This window comes from Panulirus ornatus, chromosome 55 (assembly GCF_036320965.1).
Source record: "Panulirus ornatus isolate Po-2019 chromosome 55, ASM3632096v1, whole genome shotgun sequence".
Taxonomy (NCBI): Eukaryota; Metazoa; Arthropoda; class Malacostraca; order Decapoda; family Palinuridae; genus Panulirus; species Panulirus ornatus.
Genome location: NC_092278.1, coordinates 30174492 through 30191410, shown reverse-complemented (window position 1 = coordinate 30191410; position 16919 = coordinate 30174492). Strand labels below are relative to the sequence as shown.

At 43.6% G+C, this 16919-nt stretch overlaps 1 protein-coding gene across 1 annotated transcript; it reads right to left on the bottom strand.

Annotated features, from left to right (window-relative positions):
* Positions 1 to 13176: 13176 nt before the first annotated feature.
* On the bottom strand, positions 13177 to 14279 carry LOC139765450 (cuticle protein AMP1A-like). Its single transcript, XM_071692822.1, has 3 exons — positions 14271 to 14279; positions 13528 to 13757; positions 13177 to 13369 (listed from the first exon to the last, which is right to left on the bottom strand). Exons 1-3 carry the CDS (start codon positions 14277 to 14279, stop codon positions 13177 to 13179), a joined length of 432 nt encoding a protein of 143 aa, XP_071548923.1.
* Positions 14280 to 16919: the final 2640 nt, after the last annotated feature.

The window sequence follows — 16919 nt, the reverse complement described above, 5'->3', positions numbered from 1 at the left end:
CCCCCCCCCCCCCCCTCCCCCCCCCCCCCCCCCCCCCCCCCCCCCCCCCCCCCCTCCCCCCCCCCCCCCCCCCCCCCCCCCCCCTCCCCCCCCCCCCCCCCCCCCCCCCCTCCCCCCCCCCCCCCCCCCCCCTCCCCCCCCCCCCCCCCCCCCCCTCCCCCCCCCCCCCCCCCCCCCCCCCCCCCCCCCCCCCCCCCCCCCCCCCCCCCCCCTCCCCCCCCCCCCCCCCCCCCCCCCCCCCCCCCCCCCCCCCCCCCCCCCCCCCCCCCCTCCCCCCCCCCCCCCCCCCCCCCCCCCCCCTCCCCCCCCCCCCCCCCCTCCCCCCCCCCCCCTCCCCCCTCTCCCCCCCGCCCCTCACCCCCCCCCCCTCTCCCCCCCCCCCCCCCATCCGCTCCCCCCCCATCCCCCCCCCCCTCCCCCCCTCCCCTCCCCCCCCCGCCCTCCCCCCTCCCCCCCCTCACTCTCCCTCCCCCCCTCCCCCCCCCCCCCCCCCCCCCCCCCCCCCCCCCCCCCTCTCGCCACCTCTCCCCCCCCCCCCCCCCCCCCCCTCCTTCTCTAACCTCGCAAACGCGGGAGACCGACGGGGGTAAAAAAAAAAAAAAAAAAAATATCTAATATAAATATAATAATATAAAATATATATATATATATTTATATATAAAAAAAATTCCCTGGGGAAAGGGGAAAAAGAAATTTTCTTACTTTTTCCCTGCGTACCTAAAAAGGCTACTAAAAGGGGAGGGAGCGGGGGCTGGAAAATCTCCACTCTCAATTTTTTTTTTTAATTTTCCAAAGAAGAACAGAGAAAGGGGCCCCCTGAGATATTTTCCCCAATGGCCAAATCCTCTGTTCTTAACGCAAACCCTCGCAACGCGGAAAGGGGGAAAAGTAGAAAAAAAAAAATATATATATATATAAAAAAAATATATATATATAAAAATAAAAAAATATATTAATATATATATATATATTAATATATAATAATTCTTAAATAAGCAACTTGCTAAATAGTAAAAGTTTTATCGAGGATGTAAGGCATGTGTACGAGTAGGAAAGAGAAAGTGATTGTTTCTCCTGAATGTCAGTTGCCCGGGAGGGGGCGTGGGTGTCCTTAGGGGAACTGCTAGAATAGGAAAAAATTTTTTTTCGGGGGATGAAGGCATGTGTACAGTAGGAAATAAGAAAGTGATTGGGTTTTCACTGAATGTCAGTTTTCGGGAGGGTCGTGATGTCCTCTATGGTTGTTTAATTTTTGTTTAAGGATGGGGGTGTAGGGGGTGAATGCAAGAGTTTTGGACAAAGGGGGGGAAATATGCATTCTGTTGTGGGGGAGAGACTTGGGAAGCGAGTCATTTTTTCGCGATGATACGACGCTGGTGGGTGATTTGGGAAAAGAAACTGCAGAAAACTGTGACGGGGCTTGTAAAGTGAGTGAAAGAGAAGTGAAAGTAAATTGAATAAGAGCAAGGTATTATTTAAATAGGGTTTTAGGGGCAGTCAATTGGGAGGTAAGTTTTTTTAACGGTGAAAAAAATGGGGTAAGTTAAATTTAAATTTATAAAAGGAAAAGGGTGCAGCGGATGGAACCGGATGCGGGAAATGAGTCACAGGGTAGGGAGGGGTGAAAGTCTGGGAGCGTGAAAAAAAGGTGGAAGGCGAGAACATTTTTCTCGGAAAGCAAAAAAAGGGAAAATTTCAGAAATATGGTTCCCACAAAATTATATTGGGGGTTTCGACGCGTGGGGGGGTAGATAGGGTTTTGCGGAAGAGGGTAATGTGTTTGAAATGAAGATTTTGGGGGACAATATATGTGTGAGGTTTATCGAGTAAAAAGAAAGGGTAAGAACATGGGGGTAAAAAAAGAGGTGGAGAGCAGAGAGGGGGTATTTAATGGTTTGGTCTATGGGAAAAGATAGGGGAAAGATTGACAAAAAGGATTAGGTAGAGGAGGGAACGAAAGTGGGAGACCCAAATTTAGGGGGAAAAAGGGGAGTTTTAAAAAGATTTTTTTAGATCGGGGCCCTGAACTGCAGGGGGGTGAAAAAGGGGTGGGAAGGAATAAGTGAATGGAATATGGGTACCCGGGGTGGAAAGTTTTTTTGCCAATGGGGTTGAAACCCCCGGGATGTGAAAACGTCCCCCGTGGGGCCTGGATGTGGGAAAAGGGGCTGTGGTACGGGCAATATACATACAGCAGAGAGTGAGTCTGAACGAAAGTGACCATTTTTTGTCCTTTCCCCGGCGCAAACCCCGTAAAGATGCGGCGGAGGGGGTTGTCATTTCATGTGCCGGGGTTTGGGGACGGAAAGAATAAAGGCACAAGTATTAATCTGAAATATTTGTTGTATAATGTCTTGTATGTATATAAAAAAGTAACTTTTAAACGAATAGAAATGTATATGTGAGTGTGGGACGGTATAATTTACTGTTTTATGGGGGGGGTTGACCCCTTTCCCTTTCGTCTGTTCCTTTGCGCACCTCGCTAACGCGGGAGATAGCGACAAAGTAAAATAATAAACAAATAAATGAATATATATATAATATATATATATATATTATAAATAAAAAAATATATATATTTTTTTTTTTTTTTTTTATATTTTGGGTCGCTTTTCTCCCGCGTTTGCGAGTAGCGCAAAAAACAGACGAAAGAAATGGCCCAACCCCCCCCATACCATGTACAAAAACGTCCCACCACGCAAATATACATACCTACACAGCTTCCCAGGGTTTTTAACCCCAACGCTTCACATGCCTTGTTTCAATCCACTGACAGCACGTCAACCCTTATCCCACATCGCTCCAATCACTCAAATCCTTGCCCTCCTTTCACCCTCCTGCATGTTCAGGCCCCGATCACACAAAATCCTTTTCACTCCATCTTTCCACCTCCAATTTGGTCTCCCTCTTCTCCTCGTTCCCTCCACCTCCGACACATATATCCTCTTGGTCAATCTTTCCTCACTCATTCTCTCCATGTGCCCAAACCATTTCAAAACACCCTCTTCTGCTCTCTCAACCACGCTCTTTTTATTTCCACACATCTCTCTTACCCTTACGTTACTTACTCGATCAAACCACCTCACACCACACATTGTCCTCAAACATCTCATTTCCAGCACATCCATATATATATATATATATATATATATATAAATATATATATAAAAGTAAGCGTATGTTAGTAGGAGAGATGGTCAAAAAACCAATATAAGAATAAGTGTTAACTGATTGGCGTGTAAAATAAAGACTATTGGATGTTAATGTGCTGAGAGAGGCAGCTGGTGGGATGTCTGACCACTATCTTGTAAAGGCGAATGGGAAGATTTGTAGAGGTTTTCAAAAAAGACGAGAGTAAGTGAGCTTGTAAAGGATAATTGTGTGAGGAAGCACCAGGAGAGATTGAGTGTAGAATGCCAAAAGGTGAAAACAAATGACGTAAGGGAAGTGGGTGAGGCATGGGATGTATTTAGGGAAGCAGTGATGGCATTTGAAAGAGATGCATGTGGCATGAGAAAGGTGGGAGGTGGGCAGATTAGAAAAGGTAGTGAGTGGTAGGATGAAGATGTGAAATTGTTAGTGAAAGAGAAAAGACGCGCGTTTCGACGATATTTCCATGGAAAGAGTGCAAATGACCGGGGGATGTATAAGAGAAAGAGGCAGGAGATATGAGGTAAATAACGTGCGTAAGACAAGAGGACAAATGGACACATCAGTGAAGGCTCGCGGGGGGAGGGGGGGGTTGGTTGGTTTGATAGCAGGAAGTGATAGAGTGAGAGTATGGAGTGGGAATTTTGGTTTGTTGAATACGTTTGCTGATAGAGCGGCAGCTGTAGGGTTTTTAGGTCGGGGTGGTGTGACAAGTGAGAAAGTCAAGGAGATAGGTTTGGTGAATAGAGAGGAGGTGGCGAAAGCCTTGCGTATGTTGAAATCCGGGAAGGGCGGCGGGTTTGGATGGTAATGCTCTTGAATTTGTTAAGAAAGGGAATGATTGTGTTGTTGATTGGTTGGTTAGGATATTTTATGTATGTATAGATCATGCTGAAGTGCCTGGGGATTGGCGGAATGCATGTATAGTGCCATTGCACAAAGACAGACAGGATAAAAGTGAGTGTTCAAACTATATAAGAATAAGTTTGTTGAATATTCCTGGTAATTTCAAGCCATCGGGGACTGAGCTTGGAGGAGGATGGAAGGCGTGCAATGAATAGAGTGAATTGGAAGGATGTGGTATAGGAGTCGATGTGCTGTCAATGGACTGAACCAAGGCATGTGAAAAGTTTGGAGTAAACGGCCTAGATGTGGAAAGGGAGCTGTGGTTTCGGCGCATTATACATGGCAGCTATTAACTGAGTATGACTGAATGTGGCCTTTGTTGTCTTTTCCTAGAGCTACCTCGTGCGCGTATGAGTGGAGGGGGGTGTCATTTCATGTGTGGCGGGGTGGCGACGAGAATGAATAAAGGCTGCAAGAATGAAGCATGTGCATGTGTACATATATATATATATATATATATATATATATATATATATATATATATATATATATATATATATATATATATATATATATATATATATATATATATATATATATATATATATATATATATATATATATATATATATATATATATATATATATATATATATAATATATATATATATATATATATATATATATATATATATATATATATATATATATATATATATATATATATATATATATATTTTATTTTTTATTATACTTTGTCGCTGTCTCCCGCGTTTGCGAGGTAGCGCAAGGAAACAGACGAAAGAAATGGCCCAACCCCCCCACCCCCGACACATGTATATACATACGTCCACACACGCAAATATACATACCTACACAGCTTTCCATGGTGTACCCCAGACGCTTCACATGCCTTGATTCAATCCACTGACAGCACGTCAACCCCGGTATACCACATCGCTCCAAATCACTCTATTCCTTGCCCTCCTTTCACCCTCCTGCATGTTCAGGCCCCGATCACACAAAATCTTTTTCACTCCATCTTTCCACCTCCAATTTGGTCTCCCTCTTCTCCTCGTTCCCTCCACCTCCGACACATATATCCTCTTGGTCAATCTTTCCTCACTCATTCTCTCCATGTGCCCAAACCACTTCAAAACACCCTCTTCTTCTCTCTCAACCACGCTCTTTTTATTTCCACACATCTCTCTTACCCTTACGTTACTCACTCGATCAAACCACCTCACACCACACATTGTCCTCAAACATCTCATTTCCAGCACATCCATCCTCCTGCGCACAACTCTATCCATAGCCCACGCCTCGCAACCATACAACATTGTTGGAACCACTATTCCTTCAAACATACACATTTTTGCTTTCCGAGATAATGTTCTCGACTTCCACACATTCTTCAAGGCTCCCAGAATTTTCGCCCCCTTCCCCACCCTATGATCCACTTCTGCTTCCATGGTTCCATCCGCTGCCAGATCCACTCCCAGATATCTAAAACACTTCACTTCCTCCAGTTTTTCTCCATTCAAACTCACCTCCCAATTGACTTGACCCTCAACCCTACTGTACCTAATAACCTTGCTCTTATTCACATTTATTCTTAACTTTCTTCTTCCACACACTTTACCGAACTCAGTCACCAGCTTCTGCAGTTTCTCACATGAATCAGCCACCAGCGCTGTATCATCAGCGAACAGCAACTGACTCACTTCCCAAGCTCTCTCATCCCCAACAGACTTCATACTTGCCCCTCTTTCCAAAACTCTTGCATTTACCTCCCTAACAACCCCATCCATAAACAAATTAAACAACCATGGAGACATCACACACCCCTGCCGCAAACCTACATTCACTGAGAACCAATCACTTTCCTCTCTTCCTACACGTACACATGCCCTACATCCTCGATAAAAACTTTTCACTGCTTCTAACAACTTTCCTCCCACACCATATATTCTTAATACCTTCCACAGAGCATCTCTATCAACTCTATCATATGCCTTCTCCAGATCCATAAATGCTACATACAAATCCATTTGCTTTTCTAAGTATTTCTCATATACATTCTTCAAAGCAAACACCTGATCCACACATCCTCTACCACTTCTGAAACCACACTGCTCTTCCCCAATCTGATGCTCTGTACATGCCTTCACCCTCTCAATCAATACCCTCCCATATAATTTACCAGGAATACTCAACAAACTTATACCTCTGTAATTTGAGCACTCACTCTTATCCCCTTTGCCTTTGTACAATGGCACTATGCACGCATTCCGCCAATCCTCAGGCACCTCACCATGAATCATACATACTTTAAATAACCTTACCAACCAGTCAACAATACAGTCACCCCCTTTTTTAATAAATTCCACTGCAATACCATCCAAACCTGCTGCCTTGCCGGATTTCATCTTCCGCAAAGCTTTCACTACCTCTTCTCTGTTTACCAAATCATTTTCCCTAACCCTCTCACTTTGCACACCACCTCGACCAAAACACCCTATATCTGCCACTCTATCATCAAACACATTCAACAAACCTTCAAAATACTCACTCCATCTCCTTCTCACATCACCACTACTTGTTATCACCTCCCCATTTGCGCCCTTCACTGAAGTTCCCATTTGCTCCCTTGTCTTACGCACTTTATTTACCTCCTTCCAGAACATCTTTTTATTCTCCCTAAAATTTAATGATACTCTCTCACCCCAACTCTCATTTGCCCTTTTTTCACCTCTTGCACCTTTCTCTTGACCTCCTGTCTCTTTCTTTTATGCATCTCCCACTCAATTGCATTTTTCCCTGCAAAAATCGTCCAAATGCCTCTCTCTTCTCTTTCACTAATACTCTTACTTCTTCATCCCACCACTCACTACCCTTTCTAATCAACCCACCTCCCACTCTTCTCATGCCACAAGCATCTTTTGCGCAATCCATCACTGATTCCCTAAATACATCCCATTCCTCCCCCACTCCCCTTACTTCCATTGTTCTCACCTTTTTCCATTCTGTACTCAGTCTCTCCTGGTGCTTCCTCACACAGGTCTCCTTCTCAAGCTCACTTACTCTCACCACCCTTTTCACCCCAACATTCACTCTTCTTTTCTGAAAACCCATACAAATCTTCACCTTAGCCTCCACAAGATAATGATCAGACATCCCTCTAGTTGCACCTCTCAGCACATTAACATCCAAAAGTCTCTCTTTCGCACGCCTGTCAATTAACACGTAATCCAATAACGCTCTCTGGCCATCTCTCCTACTTACATAAGTTTCATTCTTATAAGATTGTCTGGGAATACAAGCTTTCAGCGAAGCTGTCGTTCTTTGAGGCTCAGGCTCAAGATCGAAGACAAGGACGTAGCTTCGTGTGTGTTAGAATCAACTGCCGGTACTGAAGCTGCCGAAATGAGGCAGTCTAAAGCTGGTTTAGTGGGTGACTTCAGACTTCCCCAGAAATTTTTTTAAAGGGGAAGTAAATCTTTATAGTTGTGTTACTGGAGTGATAGTTTTCATACATGGTGTTTTGACAAGAAAATAGTGAAATTGGAGAAAAATGTAGCTTAGACATTGAAGCTTATTGATACAGTGGTTAAATTGATGAGAACTGCTATTAACGTTTGTGTAAATAAATTATACATTTCCTTTTTCCATAGCCAGAGGTTGAACCATTATGTGACATTCATTTTTTCATTCATTTCAAGCTAGAAGTTTCAGTTTTCTAAATTGTTTCTTACATTTTTCATATGCATATATATGTGTGTGTGTGTGTGTGTGTGTGTGTGTGTGTATATGTGCGTATGTATGTGTATGTGTGTGTATGTGTATATGTATATGTATATGTATATTATCCCTGGGGATAGGGGTGAAAGAATACTTCCCACGTATTCCTCGCGTGTCGTAGAAAGCGACTAGAGGGGACGGGAGCGGGGGGCCAGAAATCCTCCCCTCCTTGTATAAACTTTCTAAAATGGGAAACAGAAGAAGGAGTCACGCGGGGAGTGCTCATCCTCCTCGAAGGCTCAGAGTGGGGTGCCTAAATGTGTGTGGATGTAACCAAGATGTGAAAAAAGGAGAGATAGGTAGTATGTTTGAGGAAAGGAACCTGGATGTTTTGGCTCTGAGTGAAACGAAGCTCAAGGGTAAAGGGGAAGAGTGCTTTGGGAATGTCTGGGGAGTAAAGTCAGGGGTTAGTGAGAGGACAAGAGCAAGGGAAGGAGTAGCAATACTCCTGAAACAGTAGTTGTGGGAGTATGTGATAGAATGTAAGAAAGTAAATTCTCGATTAATATGGGTAAAACTGAAAGTTGATGGAGAGAGGTGGGTGATTATTGGTGCATATGCACCTGGGCATGAGAAGAAAGATCATGAGAGGCAAGTGTTTTGGGAGCAGCTGAATGAGTGTGTTAGTGGTTTTGATGCACGAGACCGGGTTATAGTGATGGGTGATTTGAATGCAAAGGTGAGTAATGTGGCAGTTGAGGGAATAATTGGTATACATGAGGTGTTCAGTGTTGTAAATGGAAATGGTGAAGAGCTTGTAGATTTATGTGCTGAAAAAGGACTGATGATTGGGAATACCTGGTTTAAAAAGCGAGATATATATTTTTTTTTTTTATACTTTGTCGCTGTCTCCCGCGTTTCCGAGGTAGCGCAATGGAAACAGACGAAAGAAATGGCCCAACCCCCCCCCATACACATGTATATACATACGTCCACACACGCAAATATACATACCTACACAGCTTTCCATGGTTTACCCCAGACGCTTCACATGCCTTGATTCAATCCACTGACAGCACGTCAACCCCGGTATACCACATCGCTCCAATTCACTCTATTCCTTGCCCTCCTTTCACCCTCCTGCATGTTCAGGCCCCGATCACACAAAATCTTTTTCACTCCATCTTTCCACCTCCAATTTGGTCTCCCTCTTCTCCTCGTTCCCTCCACCTCCGACACATATATCCTCTTGGTCAATCTTTCCTCACTCATTCTCTCCATGTGCCCAAACCACTTCAAAACACCCTCTTCTGCTCTCTCAACCACGCTCTTTTTATTTCCACACATCTCTCTTACCCTTACGTTATTCACTCGATCAAACCACCTCACACCACACATTGTCCTCAAACATCTCATTTCCAGCACATCCATCCTCCTGCGCACAACTCTATCCATAGCCCACGCCTCGCAACCATACAACATTGTTGGAACCACTATTCCTTCAAACATACCCATTTTTGCTTTCCGAGATAATGTTCTCGACTTCCACACATTCTTCAAGGCCCCCAGAATTTTCGCCCCCTCCCCCACCCTATGATCCACTTCCGCTTCCATGGTTCCATCCGCTGCCAGATCCACTCCCAGATATCTAAAACACTTCACTTCCTCCAGTTTTTCTCCATTCAAACTCACCTCCCAATTGACTTGACCCTCAACCCTACTGTACCTAATAACCTTGCTCTTATTCACATTTACTCTTAACTTTCTTCTTCCACACACTTTACCAAACTCAGTCACCAGCTTCTGCAGTTTCTCACATGAATCAGCCACCAGCGCTGTATCATCAGCGAACAACAACTGACTCACTTCCCAAGCTCTCTCATCCCCAACAGACTTCATACTTGCCCCTCTTTCCAAAACTCTTGCATTTACCTCCCTAACAACCCCATCCATAAACAAATTGAACAACCATGGAGACATCACACACCCCTGCCGCAAACCTATATTCACTGAGAACCAATCACTTTCCTGTCTTCCTACACGTACACATGCCTTACATCCTCGATAAAAACTTTTCACTGCTTCTAACAACTTTCCTCCCACACCATATATTCTTAATACCTTCCACAGAGCATCTCTATCAACTCTATCATATGCCTTCTCCAGATCCATAAATGCTACATACAAATCCATTTGCTTTTCTAAGTATTTCTCACATACATTCTTCAAAGCAAACACCTGATCCACACATCCTCTACCACTTCTGAAACCACACTGCTCTTCCCCAATCTGATGCTCTGTACATGCCTTCACCCTCTCAATCAATACCCTCCCATATAATTTACCAGGAATACTCAACAGACTTTTTTTTTTTTTTTTTTTTTTTTTTATACTTTGTCGCTGTCTCCCGCGTTTGCGAGGTAGCGCAAGGAAACAGACGAAAGAAATGGCCCAACCCCCCCCCATACACATGTATATACATACGTCCACACACGCAAATATACATACCTACACAGCTTTCCATGGTTTACCCCAGACGCTTCACATGCCTTGATTCAATCCACTGACAGCACGTCAACCCCTGTATACCACATCGCTCCAATTCACTATTCCTTGCCCTCCTTTCACCCTCCTGCATGTTCAGGCCCCGATCACACAAAATCCTTTTCACTCCATCTTTCCACCTCCAATTTGGTCTCCCTCTTCTCCTCGTTCCCTCCACCTCCGACACATATATCCTCTTGGTCAATCTTTCCTCACTCATTCTCTCCATGTGCCCAAACCATTTCAAAACACCCTCTTCTGCTCTCTCAACCACGCTCTTTTTATTTCCACACATCTCTCTTACCCTTACGTTACTTACTCGATCAAACCACCTCACACCACACATTGTCCTCAAACATCTCATTTCCAGCACATCCATCCTCCTGCGCACAACTCTATCCATAGCCCACGCCTCGCAACCATACAACATTGTTGGAACCACTATTCCTTCAAACATACCCATTTTTGCTTTCCGAGATAATGTTCTCGACTTCCACACATTTTTCAAGGCTCCCAAAATTTTCGCCCCCTCCCCCACCCTATGATCCACTTCCGCTTCCATGGTTCCATCCGCTGACAGATCCACTCCCAGATATCTAAAGCACTTCACTTCCTCCAGCCTCTCACCATTCAAACTCACCTCCCAATTGACTTGACCCTCAACCCTACTGTACCTAATAACCTTGCTCTTATTCACATTTACTCTTAACTTTCTTCTTCCACACACTTTACCAAACTCCGTCACCAGCTTCTGCAGTTTCTCACATGAATCCGCCACCAGCGCTGTATCATCAGCGAACAACAACTGACTCACTTCCCAAGCTCTCTCATCCCCAACAGACTTCATACTTGCCCCTCTTTCCAAAACTCTTGCATTTACCTCCCTAACAACCCCATCCATAAACAAATTAAACAACCATGGAGACATCACACACCCCTGCCGCAAACCTACATTCACTGAGAACCAATCACTTTCCTGTCTTCCTACACGTACACATGCCTTACATCCTCGATAAAAACTTTTCACTGCTTCTAACAACTTGCCTCCCTCACCATATATTCTTAATACCTTCCACAGAGCATCTCTATCAACTCTCTCATATGCCTTCTCCAGATCCATAAATGCTACATACAAATCCATTTGCTTTTCTAAGTATTTCTCACATACATTCTTCAAAGCAAACACCTGATCCACACATCCTCTACCACTTCTGAAACCACACTGCTCTTCCCCAATCTGATGCTCTGTACATGCCTTCACCCTCTCAATCAATACCCTCCCATATAATTTACCAGGAATACTCAACAAACTTATACCTCTGTAATTTGAGCACTCACTCTTATCCCCTTTGCCTTTGTACAATGGCACTATGCAAGCATTCCGCCAATCCTCAGGCACCTCACCATGAGTCATCCATACATTAAATAACCTTACCAACCAGTCAACAATACAGTCACCCCCTTTTTTAATAAATTCCACTGCAATACCATCCAAACCTGCTGCCTTGCCGGCTTTCATCTTCCGCAAAGCTTTTACTACCTCTTCTCTGTTTACCAAATCATTTTCCCTAACCCTCTCACTTTGCACACCACCTCGACCCAAACACCCTATATCTGCCACTCTATCATCAAACACATTCAACAAACTTTCAAAATACTCACTCCATCTCCTTCTCACATCACCACTACTTGTTATATATATATATATATATATATATATATATATATATATATATATATATATATATATATATATATATATATATATATATATATATATATGTATATATATATATATATATATATACGAACATAGCGCATAGAAACGCGCACCTTCATAGAATCGTAGAACGTACCTACCTCCAACAACCAGGCTCGAACTCGGGACCCCTGTGCAAGAGGAGGGAATGCTAACTGTTAGGCTATGGGCCAGGCCCAAAGCCTAGCGGTTAGCATTCCCTTCTCTTGCATAGGGGTCCCTGGTTCGATCCTGGCTGTTGGAGGTAGGTATGATATATATATATATATATATATATATATATATATATATATATATATATATATATATATATATATGTATATATATATATATATATATATATATATATATATATATATATATATCCCTGGGGATAGGGGAGAAAGAATACTTCCCACGTATTCCCTGCGTGTCGTAGAAGGCGACTAAAAGGGAAGGGAGCGGGGGGCTGGAAATCCTCCCCTGTCGTTTTTTTTTTTCTAATTTTCCAAAAGAAGGAACAGAGAAGGGGGCCAGGTGAGGATATTCCCTCAAAGGCCCAGTCCTCTGTTCTTAACGCTACCTCGCTATCGCGGGAAATGGCGAATAGTATAAAAAAAAAAAGAAAATATATATGCGTTGAAATGTATATGTATGTAAATGTGCGTGTGTATGTGGGAGGGTTGGGTCATTCTTTCACCGGTTTCCTTGCGCTACCTCGCTAAAGCGGGAGAAAACGATAAAGTGTAATTGATATAATATTAATTTATATGTGTGTGTGTGTCTGTGTCTGTGTATGTGTGTGTGTGTGTTCGTTCTAGTCTAACTACGTTCAGAATCCTTTGTGAAGGAAAGTGAGTAGAAAACAACAAAACAATCTTTCATATAGAGTTTAATAATGCAACGTTACAACATATAACAAACATCATAGATAGGTAAACAGACTGTAGGCTAAACTGGCTGAATGACAGGGGGAGGATGAGGATGAAAAGCGGAGAAAAACCTTGTCGAGCCTCCCTCAACGCTGCCGAGTCTCTCACCCACTGAGCCATTATCACCCGGAGCATCAGTTGTCAAGAAATGAAGAACAATTCTCTTAGACAATCATGCTGGGCAATAGTGAGTCGGTGTCGAGGGTTCAGGAGTGACATGGCTCGTCACTTGTTATATGTATAACGATCAGCTGGTCGCGACCCACCAGAGGCCTCCTGCTGGCGGGCAAACTCAATCTGGGCGATAGCGTGTGGTGGCAAGGGCGGGCCCACGGGCAGCAGGTCAGACTCCGGCTGGAAACCATCCTCGTCGGCAACGAAACTTACGTAGGCAGGGGAACCGTTGGGGAAGGTGAAGCTGCAAAGACGTAGCATATAATGAGAAAAATAGACAGAAGCAGAAGTCAAGCCTGTGCCACAGCCTACCAACAATGATACCATTCTCAATGTCGCATCATCGTGTATGTTACTTTCGCAGTTTTTACGTCATTGATACATACAGTACAGTTAACTTACGACCATCCCCCCTCCGACGACACTACTCCTTTGTATCCCTTGGGGGCGCCCTGCTCGTTGCGACTGATGCCGTTACCAGTTTCAAACTCGAAGTGGTAGTTACCAAGCGCGTCAGGTCCCTGACGTTCATCCTTCAGGATGGGAATGACATGGCCGTATTGCGGAGGTGAAGTGTAGCTTCTCTGGGGCGCCGCAATCACTACCGCCACTAACGCGACGAAGACCAAGTTCTGGAAGTTTGTAGAGAAATGAAAAGCTTGATGTAACTTCCAAGTGGTTATAAACACAGGCGAGGCCAATTATATTTTATGAGAAAGTTCATTTTTTTGTATGTCTAATGTTAGATAGCCCAGTTGTAACTTATGGTAACCTGAGTATATCAAAATCACTTGAATCATGACCTATTTCACATTTACAGATTCCAGTCTATGAATCAGTCATCTTACGACGCCTTGTTTTCACCGCACAGGTACTTAAGTGACGTGCATTTAGAAATACAACTGAAAACTATATTTCGAATATTTTCAGCTGATAAAAATATTCACGATGTGGTATTAAATCCGTTTCTTTAGCATAAGTTACAGAAAGACTTACGACCCAAATGCTTTGTGCGATCAAGACTAACTGGCTAATCGTAGTGTCCTAAATCTACCTCATGAGAGTTACTACCAGCTTTGTAATGCAGACACAACATCTAGTCACAACGTCACTAAGAGACAGATGTTCGTCGAAGTGATTCTTACCGCGAACATGTTCCTTGGGAAGCTTCGGTAAGACTGTGCAGGTTTGCCTATCTTGTGGATTTTTATATAGGCACAGACCCCTCCCACAAAGAATGTCTTCTAGTTTCTCGTTTCTTTCCCTCCTCTCTCTCTCTCTCTCTCTCTCTCTCTCTCTCTCTCTCTCTCTCTCTCTCTCTCTCTCTCTCTCTCTCTCTCTCTCTCTCTGTCGCTTTTGTTATGCATAGGGTTCGAATACCTCTGTTGGTGTATATACATATGTCTCCACTTCGAGATATTTAATCATACCATCTGTGGCGCCTGAATGTGGAAAGGGCGCTGTCGTTTCAGTGAACGAATGTGGCCTTTTATCTTTGTTTTCCTGACGCTACATCGGTGAAGCGGAGGGTAGTGTGCTATTTTCTGTTTGGCGTGGTGGTGCTAGAAATATATGAAGGCAAGCTGATGTAAATATGTATATGTGTTTATATACATATGTCTGTGTATGAGTGTATATGCGTGTGGATATGAGTTTCTGTTAATATATATATATACATATATATATATATATATATATATATATATATATATATATATATATATATATATATATATATATATATATATATATATATATATATATATATATATATATATTTATATATATATATCCATATATTTTTTTTTTTTTTTTTTTTTTTTTTATACCTCGTCGCTGTCTCCCGCGTTTGCGAGGTAGCGCAAGGAAACAGCCGAAAGAAATGGCCCAACCCCCCCCCATACACATGTACATACATACGTCCACACACGCAAATATACATACCTACACAGCTTTCCATGGTTTACCCCGGACGCTTCACATGCCTTGATTCAATCCACTGACAGCACGTCAACCCCTGTATACCACATCGCTCCAATTCACTCTATTCCTTGCCCTCCTTTCACCCTCCTGCATGTTCAGGCCCCGATCACACAAAATCCTTTTCACTCCATCTTTCCACCTCCAATTTGGTCTCCCTCTTCTCCTCGTTCCCTCCACCTCCGACACATATATCCTCTTGGTCAATCTTTCCTCACTCATTCTCTCCATGTGCCCAAACCACTTCAAAACACCCTCTTCTGCTCTCTCAACCACGCTCTTTTTATTTCCACACATCTCTCTTACCCTTACGTTACTTACTCGATCAAACCACCTCACACCACACATTGTCCTCAAACATCTCATTTCCAGCACATCCATCCTCCTGCGCACAACTCTATCCATAGCCCACGCCTCGCAACCATACAACATTGTTGGAACCACTATTCCTTCAAACATACCCATTTTTGCTTTCCGGGATAATGTTCTCGACTTCCACACATTTTTCAAGGCTCCCAAAATTTTTGCCCCCTCCCCCACCCTATGATCCACTTCCGCTTCCATGGTTCCATCCGCTGACAGATCCACTCCCAGATATCTAAAACACTTCACTTCCTCCAGTTTTTCTCCATTCAAACTCACCTCCCAATTGACTTGACCCTCAACCCTACTGTACCTAATAACCTTGCTCTTATTCACATTTACTCTTAACTTTCTTCTTCCACACACTTTACCAAACTCCGTCACCAGCTTCTGCAGTTTCTCACATGAATCCGCCACCAGCGCTGTATCATCAGCGAACAACAACTGACTCACTTCCCAAGCTCTCTCATCCCCAACAGACTTCATACTTGCCCCTCTTTCCAAGACTCTTGCATTTACCTCCCTAACAACCCCATCCATAAACAAATTAAACAACCATGGAGACATCACACACCCCTGCCGCAAACCTACATTCACTGAGAACCAATCACTTTCCTCTCTTCCTACACGTACACATGCCTTACATCCTCGATAAAAACTTTTCACTGCTTCTAACAACTTGCCTCCCACACCATATATTCTTAATACCTTCCACAGAGCATCTCTATCAACTCTATCATATGCCTTCTCCAGATCCATAAATGCTACATACAAATCCATTTGCTTTTCTAAGTATTTCTCACATACATTCTTCAAAGCAAACACCTGATCCACACATCCTCTACCACTTCTGAAACCACACTGCTCTTCCCCAATCTGATGCTCTGTACATGCCTTCACCCTCTCAATCAATACCCTCCCATATAATTTACCAGGAATACTCAACAAACTTATACCTCTGTAATTTGAGCACTCACTCTTATCCCCTTTGCCTTTGTACAATGGCACTATGCACGCATTCCGCCAATCCTCAGGCACCTCACCATGAGTCATACATACATTAAATAACCTTACCAACCAGTCAACAATACAGTCACCCCCTTTTTTTATAAATTCCACTGCAATACCATCCAAACCTGCTGCCTTGCCGGCTTTCATCTTCCGCAAAGCTTTTACTACCTCTTCTCTGTTTACCAAATCATTTTCCCTAACCCTCTCACTTTGCACACCACCTCGACCAAAACACCCTATATCTGCCACTCTGTCATCAGACACATTCAACAAACCTTCAAAATACTCATTCCATCTCCTTCTCACATCACCACTACTTGTTATCACCTCCCCATTTACGCCCTTCACTGAAGTTCCCATTTGCTCCCTTGTCTTACGCACCCTATTTACCTCCTTCCAGAACATCTTTTTATTCTCCCTAAAATTTACTGATAGTCTCT